Here is a 17379-nt window from a genome sequence, read left to right on the forward strand (position 1 = left end):
GATCTCTCATTCGCGGGGCTCCGCGGGCGCGGGGTGCGGGTGGGGCCGGGGTCCCGCGCCGGCCGGGGAGCGGACTGGCACGCGGGCCACACCTGAGGGGCCGGTATCTCCTCAGCGCTCGGGCCAGGCAGGGTGGGCGCGCGCGGGGGGGTGTCCCCGGTTCTGTCAGGGGCGGGGCGAGACCAAGACGCCGGGCTTGTTGGGGGGAGCGTGGGCGCGCGCGAGGGCGGGGGGCGGCCCCACGTATTGTGGGCTCCCGGCGCTGCCGCCGCGGCCGGTTCTAGGCGCCAGAGACGGAATAGCCGCCCGGGCGCCGCCGGCCGCTGGGCCGGCGAGGCAGAGCTGCCTGCCGCCTCCCCGAGCGCCCCCTTCCGCGTTGGGCGCGCCCACTTCGGGGCTCCCGCTTGGCCCCCGCCCTCCCGGGCGCGCTGCGCTCCGAGCCGAGGCAGTTGGCGCGGGCCGCAGGCGAGGCGGGGCCGCGCGCGGGGTCCCCTCCTCCTCCCGGTCAGGTCCTCTCCGGAGCGCCGGGCGCTGTCTGCGCCGCCGGCTCCCCGCCTCCGGTGGGACCCGGGACGCCGCGGCTGTGGGTCGGCCCGCTGAGGACAAGGTCAGGAGACTGGGCGGCGATGCCCGAGTGCGACTGGAGGCGGCCGAGCGCAGGCGACGGCGGTTGGGCTCTGCCCCTCTTGCCCGGGCAGCGGGACTGGGACGGGCGCCGGTGAGGAGGCGGAGAAGCGGCGGCGACGAGGTGTTCTGCGGCCGGAATTCCCGTCAGCGCCGGCGAGCGCAGCCTCGCGGGGCAGGGGCGCCGGGGAAGATGGAGACCGGGGGCCAGGCCCGCACCGGTCCCCCGCAGCCGGCGGCCCCGGGGCTGTGGAGGGCTCGGCCGGCGGGCGGCGGCGGCGGCGGCAGCGGGGGCGCCTCCTCCTGGCTGCTGGACGGGAACAGCTGGCTGCTGTGCTATGGCTTCCTCTACCTGGCGCTCTACGCGCAGGTGTCCCAGTCTAAGCCCTGCGAGAGGACCGGCTCCTGCTTCTCGGGCCGCTGTGTCAACTCCACCTGCCTCTGCGACCCGGGCTGGGTGGGGGACCAGTGCCAGCACTGCCAGGGCAGGTTCAAGTAAGTGCCTTCTGCGGACCCCGAACCTCCAGCCCAGACTCGCTCGCGGCCTCCCTCGCCGCGGCCTCGGATTCCCGGGCCGGTGGCGAACCGCAGCGCGCGCGCGGCGGGAGCGGGCGGGAGTGGGTCCCGAGCCGCGCCCCCTCCAGCCCCGCGGCGCCCCGGGGGCGCTCGGGCCCGCGCGGAGCGGTGACCGACGAGCAGCAAAGCCTTTCTCGAGCGTTCCAGATGTCCGCAGCGGCTTCTGATCCGCTGCTCGACACAAACATTTTCACAGTCAGTTACGATGCCCAGCACCATTTTCTTAGGATAATGTTTTAAAATCAGAAATTATCCAAGTCACTCATGAAATACATGCGCATTGTGAAAAATTCAAATACAAAAGTGTAAAGGTTCAAAGTTATGATCTACCAGTGCCTCTCTTCCCCCATCCTCCTCTTCTCTCTAGAGGTGACCCCTACTAACATTTATTTAGTCATCGTAGTGATCTCAATAAGTAGATTTTATGATGGGCTTGCTAAGTGCCAAACACTCTTCTAAGCACTTTACGTCGATTTTCTCATTTGTTCCTTATAACGACTCTCTGAGTTGCTAGAAATATTATGCTGCATTTACGGAGAGAAATCGAGGCGATACATTGAAGTAACTTGCCCAAGATGACACAGTAGTAGGGACCGAGTTGTGATTTCAAATCAGCTGGCACATCTGGAGCCAGCATACACTCCAGAATTTGTACTTTTAAGAGATTCGCTGTGTTGAATTTGCTAGAACAATCTTGAATTAAGACATAGGAAGGTGACTTTAGGTTAAATAGAAGGATGAAATACCCAGACGTTTTTATGTGGTGAGGATAATGGATTTTTTTCTGATCGGTTAATTCAGTATTAGCTATTGTGCGGGAACAGCGCTTTGGCTTTTCTGAAGCACGAGGAGCCTAAGGAGTTTGCTTCGCTAAGGTGAAGGTACTTTCTTTGTATTGGTTGATGTTTATTACATTCCTGCCTGAAATAAGCAATGGGTAAGTGTGGGGGAGTAGCAAATAAGTCAGTTAACTTTGGGGCAGTCTTCTAACAAAGTATAGGTAGCAGTCATTAAGAACAACAGCTTCTTAGTCTTACAGATACTTAGTATGATGTTTACTGGCTGGTTTGTGGCTCTGAGATTACACTGAATATTGTAGATTACTGATACTGTCAGGCTGATAGCCAAAATCTAGGTGAAATTTCTCTTGGGTTGTAAGGCAAATGTAAGACTGTGGTTGACCTAATTAATGTAGTCTAGGACAATTTCCTGGAGTTTAAACACAATATAGTCTCCTTTTTTTTTTTTATAGTAATGTAGTTTTACAAATACTTTTTAAAATAAATCAGAAGAGGTGCTATTTAAAAGTTTAAAAAGTGTTTCAAGATGTTGTTTGTTAGCAGCTTTTTTTTTTTTTTTTTAACTTGTGTTCTTAAACTTTTGCTGTGACAGTAGCATTCAGCGTCTTTACCTAGCAAGAGAGAATTTTGAACATATAAACTGGTAGTCAGCAGTGAAAAAGCCTCATCCATTCTTTACATTTTTTTTTTTTTTACACAAATAGGGAGATTGCCTGATTTATATGTAATTTAGGGATTTTGGCCTTTGTGAGGGTGGATTTGCTCCATTTGTCTAAAGAGGATAAAAATTGCTGTAGTCCTGAGAAACTCATATTTATAATACATTTTAACGTAGTGGAACTTGTTAATCAGCTGAATCAGCAGACCTCGCTAGCAGACGTTATCGTAGTTAAAAAGATAACAGAACAAGTTAAAACTAGCTTAAATAACATTGAGAGGTGGTGTTCATAAACAAAATGCATTAGTGAGTAGAAGAAGAATAGATACTTGGTGTAGATACTGCTAAAAAACAATAAATCCTGAGCTAATCATTGAGTATTCATCATTTCCTTGGAAGCTGTTATTTCCTAGGACTTACTGAACTCTGTTGAGCAAATGCTTTTGCATTTCTCTGTGGAATACAAGCTATTAATTAGAGTAAATATAACTGGTGTAACTATCTGTTTTATTATGTATACTCTTAGGGATAAAGAAAACATTGATATTTAATGTTAAAGAGAGGGATTATATTTAGTAGAAAAAAATTCTTCTTGGTAAAGTACATGCAAATAAACCTATGAAAGGTTTATTTGAAGATAGTAGCTTGTTTTATCTGGCATTTGAGGTAATAACACAGTGGGAAAGACTAGAAAATCTCGCTTCACTAATTATCTTGAAAATCTTTTTCTAAAAACTGAAGGATAGGAACCTTACAAACAGACATCAAAAATGATTGATCAATCTTGGTAAGCAGGTGTCAAAATTAATTGGTTGGTTCCATGGTAACTTAGCTTTTTTTCAACTGTAGGGATTTCACTAGGGAATAAAAGTGTTCTTCAAATGCTTCTTGAGGATGGAAGATTGATAGTTGGGGGAAGAAATGCAGAAGCAAATACAGTATCAAAAGTGGTACTTCAGTTCTCTTAGCATTGATTCGTCTTCTGTTTCCATTTGAAAAGAATAAAACACTCAGAATAACAGGCCATTCCTTCCTTACACAGGAAAAACAGAAGGAACATTGATTTTTCAGCCAAAGCTAGACTAAAGGATTTATGATAGAGAATAGGAAAATATATTTGAAATATAATAATCAAAGATATAGACTCTAATTCAAGTTGTATTTATTTGAATAGTTCAGTGTAATGTGAAGCAAGAAAACATTTTGCTATAATCTGTTTGAATGACATTCTCTTTTAGAAGGGGGTTCTTCAGAATTAATTTTGTAGAGTAATTGAGATTTATATAAATTTATATAAATATAATGAGTCTTGGTCTTTATATTAGTCAAATATAAAGGGATATATTTTTACCCCACTTAAGTTAGTCAGACTGGGATATTTCATTTTGCACATTTAAAATGGAAGTATGCTGGGTGCCATGGCTCCGGCTTGTAATCCCAGCACTTTGGGAAGCTGAGGCGGTATGATCCCTTGGGCTCAGAAGTTTGAGACCAGTCTGTGCAAGAAGATAGTGAGACCTCATCTCTACAAAAAATATTGAAGAAATAGCTGGGCATGGTGGCACACACCTGTGGTCACAACTACAAGAGGGAGTGAAGTGAAAGTATTGCTTGAGCCTGGGACGTTGAGGCTGCAGTGAGCTGTGATCATGCCACTGTGCTCCAGCCTGGGTGTCAGAGCAGGACTCTTCTCACAATTTTATATATAAATATATGAAACATTCTATCTGTGGTGACAGCAAAATGAAGATATAATGATATAATGTCAGGAATTAGGTTGTTATTGCAAACCAAGAGGGGCAGAATTAATGTGTAAACTCTTTCCCTAAGCTGTTAAAAATATATGCATATGCAAATATATATGTATATGGAATCCGTTTTATTTGTAGGGAAACTAACAGCAACTGTAAACTTAAACTGGATGTTCCCTGTCCCCAAGAAGACTTCTTTATTTCAAAGTTATATTGTAATAAAGACTTCTTTATTTCACAGTTGTATTGTAATAGATAATTTATATCCATGGATTATTTTTACATTATTAAATGATATAATCCCACAGTAGGAATTTAATTTAAATTGCGTGTTTCTTAGATTCTAAATTGATAAGGTAAGTTACTTGTAGTAGCATGGTTTTCAAGAACACATGTCTGGATGATTTGGCCCCTTTAGCCGATTAGACTCACCCCTCCTTTCCTCTGCCCTGACTGATCTTTTAAAGTTCCTTGAAAGTGTTACATTCTTTTTGGCCTCAATGTACTGTATACACAGTTACTTCTGTAAATTCTTTCCTCTCTCTTTGGTCTTTGCTTGAATGATTACTTATCATCCTTCTAATCTTAGCTTAAATACTAGTTTCTAAAGGAGGCTTGTCTGATGCTTCACACTAGGTTACCCCTTATATACTACCCTATAGGACTGTTTTTCCTTCTTAGTATTTTGAAAAATGAGGTGTTTAATTATAATTTTGATAGCTATTTAAACAATATTTTAAAGAGATTTATTGAGGTGTAATTAAAATAAAAAGCACCGTTTAAAATGTACAATTTATTTACTTAAATTGTACAATTTGACAAGTTTTGTCATATGTATTTGCAATTTTAACTATCACCACAGTCAAAACTGTAAAAATATCAATCACACTAGAAAGTTCCCATGTGTTTCCTTTGTAAACCTTCCCTCTTCCAGTTGCCTATTCCTGTCCCAGGGCAACTATTGATCTGCTTTCTCACATTATAGATTTGTTGGTATTTTCTAGAACTTTTTGTAAATAGAATGATACATTATATACTTCTGTTTTGTCTGGCTTCTTTCACACAGTCTGTTTATTTTGAGATTAATTCATGGTGTATTAGTTTATTCTACTGCTGAATAGTGTACCAGTGTCTGGATACACCATACTTTGTTTATCCATTCAACTGCTGATGGACATTTGGATTGTTTCAGATTTTTGGCTGCTCCTTATAAAGCTGCTGTGAAGTTTCACGTGGAAGTCTTTATGTCTTTGTATTGACATATGCTTTCCTTTCTCGGGGAAATACCTGAGAATGGCTGGATCATATGGTAGATACATGTGCAACTTTTAAAGAAACTGAGAAACTGTTTTCCAAAGTAGTTATATCATTTATGTTCCCACCAGCAGTAAGTCAGTATTCTATCTAGTTAATTCACATCCATGCCAATACTTGGTATGGTTAGTCTTTTAAATTTTAGTGATTCTAATAGGTGAATGGTATATTATTGGGTTTTAATTTGCATTTCCCTAATGACTAATGATACTGAGTATCTTCTCGTGCTTATTTGCCATCTGTATATCTTCTTTAATAGGTATCTATTAAAATCTTTTGCGTGTTAAAAACATTTTCTTACTGATTTTGTGAGTTCTTTACATTTTCTGGATTACTAGCTTCTTATGAGGTATATAATTTGCATATATTTTCTACCAGTCTGGGGCTTGTCTATGAAAACACAATGAAAAGAGAATTAAATCTCTTGACAGTGTTTTTCAAAGAACCTAATTTTCAAATTAAGGAATTCTGTTTTATCACTTTTTTCTTTTATGGATTATGCTTTTTATGTTATACCTAAGAAAACTTTGCCTAGGCTGGGTATCATGGCTCATGTCTGTAATCCCAGCACTTTGGGAGCTCAAGACTGGAGGATCACTTGATTTTAGGAGTTTTGAGACCAGCCTGGGAAACAAGGCAAGACCTTGCTGCTACAAAAGTGTTTGAAAAATTAGCTGGGTGTGGTGGTATGCGCATGTAGCCCAGCTACTTGGAAAGCTGAGAGGGGAGGATCACTTGAATATAGGAATTGGAGGCTGTAGTGAGCTGAGCTGTGATTGTGCCGGTGTACTCCAGCCTGGGCAACACAGCAAGACCCTGTCTTTAAAAAATAAATAAAAAAAAAAAAAATGGAAAACTGCCTAAACCAATTTGATGAATATTTTCTTCATTTTCTTTTCCTCTAGAAGTTTTATAATTTTAGATTTTACATTTAGATTTGTGGTCCATTTTAAGTTAATTTCTATATATGGAGAGAGGTATGGAGCTAAATTCAGTTTTTTTGGCATATAGATATTTGTTTTAGCACTATTTGTTGAAAAGAGTAATCTTTTTCTGTTAAAGTTGCTTTGTACCTTTGTTGAAACCATTCATGTATGGACTCTGCTTTGTTTCTTGATCTGTCTATTTATATATCAATACAACAGTGTCTTGATTATTATTTCTGTATAAGTGTTGAATTCAGGTAGTGTTCTTTTCCAGTTAGTTTGGCTACTCTGAGTCCTTTGTATTTCTATATGAATTTTAGAATCAGCTTGTCAGTTTCTATAAAAAGCCTACTAGGATTTTGTCTGGAATTATGTTGAGTCGATAGATCAATTTTGGGGAAAATCAACACCTTATCAAGTTTCCTAACATGGTATATCTGTTTATTTCTTTAGTTTTTTAATCTGTCAGCAATGTTTTAAAATTTCTAGTCAATAGGTCTTGCACCTGTTTTGTCAGATATTTCCCTATGTAGTAAATATTTTTGGATGCTATTGTAAATGACATTTTAAAAACTTTCAGTTTTGATTGTTGCTGTCATACTGAAAAACAACTGATTTTTGTGTTTGATTTTTTATCTTGCAATCTTACCAAACTTAATTATAACTCGTATATATAGATTTTTGTAGATTCCCTACGGCTTTCTACTTAGATGATTATACTGTTTACAAATAAAGATAGTTTACTCATTTCTTTGCAGTCTAGATGCTGTTGTTTTTTCTTGCTGTATTGCATAGGCCAGAACCTCTGTTACAGTGATGAATAGAAGTGATGAGAGTGGTCAATCTTATTCATAATTTAGGGGAAGATATTTGATCTTTAACAATTAATTATCATGTTATCTGTAAGTTTGTTTGTTTTTAAGATGCCTTTTATCACACTGAGAAAGTTCCCTTCTATTCCTAGTTTGCTCAGAGTTTTTACCAGCGATGGAAACTAGATTGTGTTAAATGCATTTTCTGTGCCCATTGAGAAAATCATATGATTTTTTTCAAGTTTGTTAACATGGTGAATTATGTACATAATTTTTGAATGTTAAACCAAACTTACATTCCTAAGATAAACTTCATCTGAAATGATATGCATTTCTTTTTATATTAGGTTGGATTTGGTTTGTTGAAGCTTTATTTAGAATTTGGGTATCTATGTTCAAGAGAGATATTAGTCTGTACTTTTCTTATAATATATGACTAGTTTTGATGACAAGACAATGCTGGCCTTATATAATGAGCCCCATGAGACGCTACTGATCATTTGCTGAAAGAGTTTTTATGAAATTGGCATTATATCTTCATTATGTATTTGGTGGAATTCACCATTGAAGCCCTCTAGGCCTGAAGTTTTTTTAAACTCCAAATTCAACTTATTAATATAAATTCAACTTATTTAATATACGTAAGGCTATATGACTAGAATCCTTTAAAATTTATTGGCCAGAATATTGTATATCTTGGTAAATATTTTTTTGTGCACGTGAAAAGAATGCATGTTCTTATATTGATGGGTGGAGTATTGTATGCATTTCAGTTAGGTCAACTTGATTGATAGTCTTGTTCAAGTCTTCTACAATTACTCTGATTTTCTGTCTGTTTTTATCACTTATTGAGAGAAGGGTATCTTCAGTTATAATTTTTATTTACCTCTTTCTCCCTGCAGTCTTTTTTTAAAATTTATATTTTATTGCATTTTAGGTTTTGGGGTACATGTGACGAGCATGCAAGATTGTTGCATTGGTACATACATGGCAGTGTGGTTTGCTGCCTTCCTCCCTATGACCTATATCTGGCATTTCTCTCTATGCTGTCCCTCCCCAACTCCCCAGCCCCCGCTGTCCCTCCCCTAGTTCCCCACTACAGACCCCAGTATGTGATGCTCCCCTCCCTGTGTCCATGTGTTCTCATTGTTCGGCACCTGCCTATGAGTGAGAACATGTGGTGTTTGATTTTCTGTTCTTCTGTCAGTTTGCTGAGAATGATGGTTTCCATGTTCATCCACGTCCCTACAAATGACATGAACTGATCGTTTCTTATGGCTGCATAGTATTCCATGGTGTATATGTGCCACATTTTCCCTGTCCAGTCTATCATTGATGGGGCATTTGGGTTGGTTCCAAGACTTTGCTATTGTAAACAGTGCTGCAGTGAACATTCGTCTGCATGTGTCCTTATAATAGAATGATTTATAATCCTTTGGGTATATACCCAGTAATGGGATTGCTGGGTCAAATGGAATTTCTATTTCTAGGTCCTTGAGGAATTGCCACACTGTCTTCCACAATGGTTAGACTAATTTACATTACCACCAACAGTGTAAAAGTGTTCCTATTTCTCCACATCCTCTCCAACATCTGTTGTCTCCAGATTTTTTAATGATTGCCATTTTAACTGGCGTGAGATGGTATCTCAATGTAGTTTTGATCTGCATTTCTCTAATGATCAGTGATGATGAGCATTTTTTCATATGTTTGTTGGCCTCATATATGTCTTCTTTTGTAAAGTGTCTCTTCGTATCCTTTGCCCACTTTTGAATGGGTTTGTTTGTTTTTTTCTTGTAAATCTGTTTTAGTTCTTTGTAGATTCTGGATATTAGCCCTTTGTCAGATGGGTAGATTGCAAAAATTTTTCCCATTCTCTTGGTTGCCGATTCACTCTAATGACAGTTTCTTTTGCTGTGTAGAAGCTGTGGAGTTTGATTAGGTCCCGTTTGTCTATTTTGGCTTTTGTTGCCAATGCTTTTGGTGTTTTAGTCATGAAGTCCTTGCCTATGCCTATGTCCTGAATGGTTTTGCCTAGATTTTCTTCTAGAGTTTTTATGGTGTTAGGTCTTATGTTTAAGTCTTTAATCCATTTGGAGTTAATTTTAGTGTAAGGTGTCAGGAAGGGGTCCAGTTTCTGCTTTCTGCACATGGCTAGCCAGTTTTCTCAACACCATTTATTAAACAGGAAATCCTTTCCCTATTGTTTGTTTTTGTCAGGTTTGCCAAAGATCAGATGGTTGTAGATGTGTGGCATTGCCTCTGAGGCCTCTGTTCTGTTCCATTGGTCTATATCTCTGTTTTGATACCAGTACCATGCTGTTTCGATTACTGTAGCCTTGTAGTATAGTTTGAAGTCCGGTAGTGTGATTCCTCCAGCTTTGTTCTTTTTGCTTAGAATTGACTTGGCTATGTGGGCTCTCATTTGGTTCCATATGAAGTTTAAGGTGTTTTTTTCCAGTTCTGTGAGGAAGGTCATTGGTAGCTTGATGGGGACAGCATTGAATCTGTAAATTACTTTGGGAAGTATGGCCATTAAAAATACAGAACCCTTCATGAATTTGCATGTTATCCTTGCGCAGGGGCCATGCTAATCTCCTCTGTGTCATTCCCATGTTAGTATATGTGCTGCCTAAGCGAGCACCTTCCTGCAGTGTTACCTGTTTTTTCTTCATGTATTTTGAAACTGTTATTAGGTACATAAAATTTTGGATTATGTCCTCCTGATAAGTTGAGCCTTTATTATCCAATGACCATTTGTTGAAAAGACTATCCTTTATTCATTAATTTGTCTTTGTAGCTTTATTGAAAATTAAATGGACATCTTGATGTATATTTATTTTTTGACTGTTTTCTATTTCATTGATCCATGTATCTATCTTTTGCAAATTCCTCACTTACTTTATTAGTGTGTGCATGTATATATACATTTGAGATTGAGTCTCACTCTGTTGCCCAGGCTGGAGTGCAGTGGCATGATCTTGGCTCACTTTAATATCTGCCTTCTGGGTTCAAGTGGTTCTCCTGTCTCAGCCTCTGGAGCAGCTGGGATTACAAGCACGTGCCACCATACCTGGCTAATTTTTATGTTTTTGGTAGAGACAGGGTTTTGACATGTTGGCCAGGCTGGTCTCTAACTCCTGGCCTCTGGTGATCCGCTCACCTCGGCCTCCCAAAATGCTGGGATTAGTATAGTTTTACAGTAAATCTTGAAGTTAGATGATGAGATTCCCCCAACTTTATTTTTCTTTTTGAAAATTTACTTTGTCATTCTAGTTCATTTTGTTTTTCTTACACATTTTAGAACAGTTTGTCAAAAAAAATTTGCTGGGATTTTTGTGGAGATTATATTGACTCAGCAAATCATTTTGAGGAGAATTGATGTATAGACAATATTGATTTACCTTGTTCTTCATTGCAGTATTTTTTCTCATCTATTTGGGTTTTCACTGATTTTTTACAACAGTTTGTTGTAGTTATTAGATATGGATTCTGTGTATATATTTTAGATTTTTTTTCCCCCGTGAGACGGAGTCTTGCCCTGTTGCCCAGGCTGGAGTTTAGTGGCGTGATCTTGGCTCACTGCAACTGCCTCCTCCCGGGTTCAAGTGATTCTCCTGCCTCAGCCTCCTGAGTAGCTGGGCGTACAAATACCTGTCATCATGCCCAGCTAATTTTTTTTTTGTAGTTTTAATAGAGACGGGGCTTCGCCATGTTGGCCAGACTGCTTTCCAACTCCTGAGCTCAGGGAAGCCGCCCACCTCGGCCTCCAAAAGTGCTGGGATTATCGGCCTGAGCCACTGGGCCTGGCCATATTTTCAGATTTTATACCAAAATATTTTATGTTCTTTGAGGCCATTGTAATTGGTATTATTTCTTTTAATTTCAATTTGCAGTTTGTAGACTTTAAAAAATAATAAGGGAATACAATGAATGACTTTATGCCCATAAATTTGAAATAGAATGGACCAATTCCCTGTATTATATGAGTTAACAAAAGTCACTAATGAGGAAGTAAATGAAATTAATATTTCTATGTCTGTTGAATAAAATATACATGAGATATTTTGACACAGATATGCATCCCTAATAAACACATCAGGTTAAGTAGGGCATTCATCACCTCAAGCATTTATCCTTTCTTTGTGTTATAAACAATTCAAACTAATTGTATTTTTTACCCATTAATCATCCCTATTTCCCCCACGCCAATACCTTTCCCAGCCTCAGGTAACCATCCTTCTACTCTCTATCTCCATGAATTCAATCATTAGGTTTATACCTAGCAGTGGGATTGCTGAATCTTGTGGTAATTCTATTTTTAATTTTTTGAGGGACCTCCAAACTGCTCTCCATAGTAGTTAATACTAATTTTCATTCCCACTAGCAGTGTAAGAGGGTTCTCTTTTCTCCATATACTGACCAGCATTTGTTTTTGCCTGCCTTTTGGATATGAGCTATTTCACTGGGGTGCAATGGTATCTCATTGTAGTTTTTATTTTCATTTCTATGATGATCAGTGATGTTGAACACCTTTTTATATATCGTTTGACGTTGGTATGTCTTCTTTTGAGAAATGTCTATTCAAATCTTTTGCACATTTTTGAATTGGATTATTAGTTTTTTTCTTATAGTATTGTTTGAACTCATTATATATTCTGGTTTTTAATCCCTTGTCCAAATGATAGGTTGCGAATATTTTCTTCCATTCTGTGGATTGTCTTTTCATGTTGTTGATTGTTTCGTTTGCTGTGTAGAAGCTTTTTAACTTGATGTGATCCCATTTATTCATGTTTGCTTTGGTTTTCTGTGCTTGTGGGGTATTACTCAAGGAATTTTTGCCTAGTCCCTGGGTATCCTGGAGAGTTTTTCCAATGTTGTAGTAGTTTCATAGGTTGAGGTCTTAGATTTCTAAGTCTTTAGTTCATTTTCATTTGATTTTTATATATGGTGAGAGAGAGTCTAGTTTCATTGTTTTTCATATACACAGTCAGTTTTCCCAGCACAATTTATTGACAAGACTTTTCCTTTCTCAGTGTATGTGCTTGGCACCTTTGTCAAAAATGAGTTCAGTGTAATATATGGATTTATTCTGGGCTCTCTATTCTGTACTTGGTCTTTGTGTCTTTTTTTTTTTTTTTTAATGTCAGTACCATGCTGCTTTGGTTACTATAGCTCTGTAGTACAATTTGAAGTCAGGTAATATGATACTTCAGGTGTTGCTCTTTTTGCTCAGAATGGCTTCAGCTATTCTGGGTCTTGTTAGTTCCACATAAATTTTAGGACTTTTTTTTCTGTTTGTGTGAAAAATGTCATTGGCATTTTGATAGGGATTGCATTAAATCGGCAGATTGAGTTGGACAGTATGGACATTTTAACAATATTGATTCTTCTAATCCATGAATATGAAATATCTTTCCACTTTTTTGGTATCCTCTTCAGTTTCTTTCATCAATATTTTATAGTTTCATTTTAGGGATCCTTCACTTTCTTGGTTAATTCCTAGGTGTTTAATTTTTTATGTACCTATTGCTAGTGGCATTACTTTCTCAATTTCTTTTTCAGGTTGTTTGCTGTTGGCATACAGAAATACTACTGATTTTTGTATGTTGATTTCATATCCTGTAACATTACTGAATTTGTTTATCAGTTCTATTAATTTCTCAGTAGAGTCTTTAGGTTTTTCCAAATACAAGATCATATCATCTTCAAACAAAGATAATTTGTCTTCTTTCTTTCTCATTTGCATGCCCTTTACATCTCTCTTGTCTGATTGCTCTAGCTATGACTTCCAGTACTATATTGAATAACAGTGGTGAAAATGGGTAGCCTGGTGTTCCTGATCTTGGAAGAAAGGCTTTCAGTTTTTCTTCATTCAGCCTAATACTAGCTGTGGGTCTTTAGAATATAGATTTTATTATGTTGAGGCATGTTCTATCTCCAGTTTTTTGAGAGTTTTTATTATGAAAGGATGTTGAATTTTATCAAATGCTTTTCCAGCATAAAATGAAAGGGTCATATGGTTTTTGTCCTTCATTCCGTTCACATGATGTATCACATGGATTGATTTTGCGTATGCTGAACCATCCTTGCATCCCAGGGATATATCTCACTTGGTCATGATGAATGACCTTTTTAATGTGTTGAATGTTGTGTGCTAGTATTTCGTTGAGGATTTTTGCATCAGTATTAATCAGGGATATTGGCCTGTAGTTTTTTTTTTTTTTTAAATTATGTGTCTTTGGTTTTCATATCAGGATAATACTGGCTTTGTATTATAGAATGAGTTTGGAAGTATTCCTTCCTCCTCTAATTTTCAGAGAAGTTTGAATAGGATTGATATTAGTTCTTCTTTAGTATTAATGGCCACTCTGGCTTTCTTCTGATAATAGTTTGCATGTTGTTGTAGGGTGCCAGCCCCCACACACCACCCTTGGGTACCCCGAGTTTGGTGGTGACAAAGGAATGAGGAAAGACTGGGAAAAAGACAGGTTAAGAACGCATAAAGTGGGACCGGGGGCCAGTGCAAAACTGGAAGTTGCAAAGACCCCGAGCTCTGATCTTCCACAGTATTTATTGGTTACAATTTCTTTGATCTATAGGGTAGGTACTGGAGTGATGGTGGGGAGAGGGTGACATGATGGTGGGGTGAATCAGTGAGCGGGAACTGGTGTGTCATTCTAAAGATTGATGACAGTGGCGGTTTTGGGAGTTTCACAAAATGAGAACATGTGGTTATCTTTAGCCTATTATCTATGTGCAGCTGGTAGAATATGCGCCTAACAAGGAACCTTGTGGTTACATTTTAGTGCTACGAAGGGGTTTTACATCCTTGAGCACAAGGTTTATTGTAACAGAGCCTAGGTCACCCTGCACCTGGAACATGAGGCATGGAGAAGTTTGCCTCCCCAGAGGCCTACTGCAGTTTGCCATGGTTTGTTGTTTCCAGTTTATGTGTTACTTATAAGCAGTTTATGTAGGCACTCTATAAGTCTTTTCTCCTTTGCTGCTTCCCCCAACATGTTATGTCTTTTGTTTTTGCTTGGAAAGAATAGTGTATAGTTTTTTAAATTATTGAATCTAACAATCTTTCTATTGGTTTTTTGAGCTGTTTACATGTAGTGTATTTTTATATTTTCTAGCATTCCATTTTAAATTTCTGTTGGCCTTCTGGGTAGTGTGTTGGTATTATTATTTTAGTGGTTATTAGATAGTGCTAATGATAACAATATGCATGCCCAACTTTTTTATAGTCTATTCAGAGTTAATATTGTATTACTTTTGGTCAAATTTAGGAGTTTAGAACCATACAGTTTCATTTATTCTCCTTCACTGACCTTTGCTATAATTGTCATATTTTTATCACATATACATATATGGCAAACTCTATCAGAAAAAGTTATAAATTTTGCTTTTAACAGTCATACATATTTTATAGAACCTAAGTGGAGAAAAATAGTCTCATATTTTCTCAGATATTTACTCTTTATTTTGTTCTTTGTTTATTTCTGAAGATATAAATTTCATCCAGTGTCCTTCCCCTTCAGTTTGAAGGACTTTCTTTTCATTTCTTCTAAAGCACAACTGCTACTGATACATTTTCTTAGTTTCCCTTGATCTAAGAATATCTTTGTTTTGTCTTCTTTCCTCAGGATGTTTTTGCTGGTATAGAATTCTGGGTTGATACTTTCTTTTCTTTCAGCATTAAAAAAATGTTTTATGATTGTTTTCTGATTTTCATTGTTTCTGATGGGAAATCTGCAGTCATTCAAATTGTTTTCCTCTCTATATAATGTCATTTATTTCTAGTTGCGTTCAAGACTTTTTGACATCTTTTGTTTTCAGCATTTCAGATTATGATATATTTGGGTGTAGTTTTTAAAATTTATCTCATTTAGGGTTTGTTACACTTCTAGAATCTATATTTTTTATCTTTCAGCAAATATGGGATTTATAAAAAAACATAATTTTTTCATATATATATATATATATATATATATATTTGCACCAGTCTTTTTTGTCCCTCTGTCTGAAACTTGAGGGACACTAACATGGGCTTTTGATTAAGCTCCGTAAGTCTTTGAAGCTCTGTTCTTTTTGTTTGTTTTCTCAATCTGTTTCTTGCTTCATATTGGATAATGTTTATTGAATTATCATTAGGCTTACTGACCGTAGTTACCTCTGTCATCTCCATTCAGCTTTTGTACCCAGTCATTTTCTAATTTAAGATGTGGTATGTTTTAGTCCTAACATTTTTATTTTATTCTTTTTAATGATTTATTTTCTCTGTTGAGAACTTTATTTTCTTGTTATTTTAATTGTCTTTACCTTTACCTCCTGGAGCCTAGTTATAATCATTAATCTCTTTGATGATTTTAATTTTGGGGGTTCTCAGAATTGGTACCCACTGATTATTGGTACCCACTTTTCTTTTGAAAATTTGTTATATTTCTCTTGTTCTTTGTATGTTGAGTAATTTTGGATTGATTCTAAATGTTTTATGAGTGTTACAGTGTTTGGATTCTGGGCCCTGTTGTTATCTGCAAAGTGTTGATTGCTTATTTATTTAAGAGTGTGTGTGTGTGTGTGTGTGTGTGTGTGTGTGTGTGTGTGTATTTGTATAATAAATTATATATGTGTTATGTGAGTGTCTCTCTCAGCTCTCTCTCTCTCTCTCTCTCTCTGACTCTCATAGGTAACTAACCAGCTAAGTTACCAGCTAAGTTAAAAAGATAGCAAATTCTCTGTTTTGTGTTCTGTCACTAGTGGTTCTAATCTCAGTTCCATTTTCAATGCCTTTGGATTTGAATGTACTGGTGCCACTCAGGGATTAGACTGAGACTTGTGCAATATTCTAAATTCTAGTTCACTTTTCAAAGCCTTTGTTAAGTTTCTTTTGGCCTGTTACACACAGGAGCATCTCAGGTTGAGATGCTCAGATTGAGCTTGCGTCTTTTGTAGGTTCATTTACAGAATTAGGGTATCTGCTTTGGCTCTCTCTTCATTGGGATTTCCCTCAGACTCTGGCTAAGAGGGGCACCCCTTCTCAGTTATTTTGGCTGGAAAGACAGAATTCCTGTTAGAGGAGTTCGTGTGAACATTCACATGCTGTTGCTATTCTCTCAAGGATTGTTGTTCTTTCCATCTCTATGGCTGTTTTAGTGTAAGTCCTGTTTTTCTTTTTTTCTTTCTTAGGCTGTGCAGTAGCCCTTTGATCTATTTCTTAGCTTCTCATTTTTTCCTTGCTATCCTTTATTTCTGCCACAGTTTGCTTTGTAGAATACATATTTTGTCATATCTTTTCCTTACCTAAGACAGTGATCCCAAAGTTTCTGAAGAAAAATCTATTGTCATTGAAATTGTCTTTCTCCTATAGGTAATGTGTTGTCTTTGGCTGCTTTCTTTTCTTTTCGTCTCTTTAGTTTTCAGAGGTTTGATTATGATGTCTATAAGTATAGAATTATTTGAGTTTATTACATTTATTATTTACTCAGCTTCTTGCTCTGTGGGTTTATATCTTTTTTCAATATTTGGAAAGTTTTCAGTTATTTCTTCACACTCTTTCTTCTTCCAATGTGACAATGTGACAAATGTTTTAATCTTTTTAAATTGACTTTCAGGTGACTAAGGCTTTGTCCATTTCATTCAATCTACTTTTCTCTGTTCACATTGTATGATTTTTGTCTATATTGATGTTCACTGATTTGTTCCTCTCGCATCTCCATTCTGTTATAGAGCCTATCAAGTGAGGTTTTATAGAAAACCTTGTTTCATTGTATTTCCATTTTGTTATTTTAATCTTCTATTTTCTTGCTTATACTTTTCTATTTATTTGAAAGTGTCTGTAGCTGCTTATTGGGCCTTTTTCTGACAGCTTCTTTAAGATACTTGTCAGATAATTTCAGCATCTTTGTCACA

The 17379-nt window shown here is 38.2% G+C and overlaps 1 protein-coding gene and 1 non-coding gene across 4 annotated transcripts in view; one reads left to right on the top strand and one right to left on the bottom strand.

The window, feature by feature from the left end:
• Positions 1 to 446: 446 nt before the first annotated feature.
• Positions 447 to 17379, top strand: part of ATRNL1 (attractin like 1) — an 811767-nt gene continuing 794834 nt past the window's right edge. For all 3 annotated transcript variants that reach the window (XM_039465348.2, XM_074382946.1, XM_074382947.1), the window contains exon 1: positions 447 to 1119. In XM_039465348.2, the coding sequence (XP_039321282.1) occupies positions 818 to 1119 (302 nt within the window). In that variant the 5' untranslated portion in view covers positions 447 to 817. The remainder of the gene's footprint in view (positions 1120 to 17379) is intronic.
• Positions 9999 to 10105, bottom strand: LOC120362613 (U6 spliceosomal RNA). The gene has a single exon (XR_005578466.1). It is a non-coding gene; the product is annotated as a U6 spliceosomal RNA (small nuclear RNA).

Source organism: Saimiri boliviensis, chromosome 12, assembly GCF_048565385.1.
Source record: "Saimiri boliviensis isolate mSaiBol1 chromosome 12, mSaiBol1.pri, whole genome shotgun sequence".
NCBI classification, from domain to species: Eukaryota; Metazoa; Chordata; class Mammalia; order Primates; family Cebidae; genus Saimiri; species Saimiri boliviensis.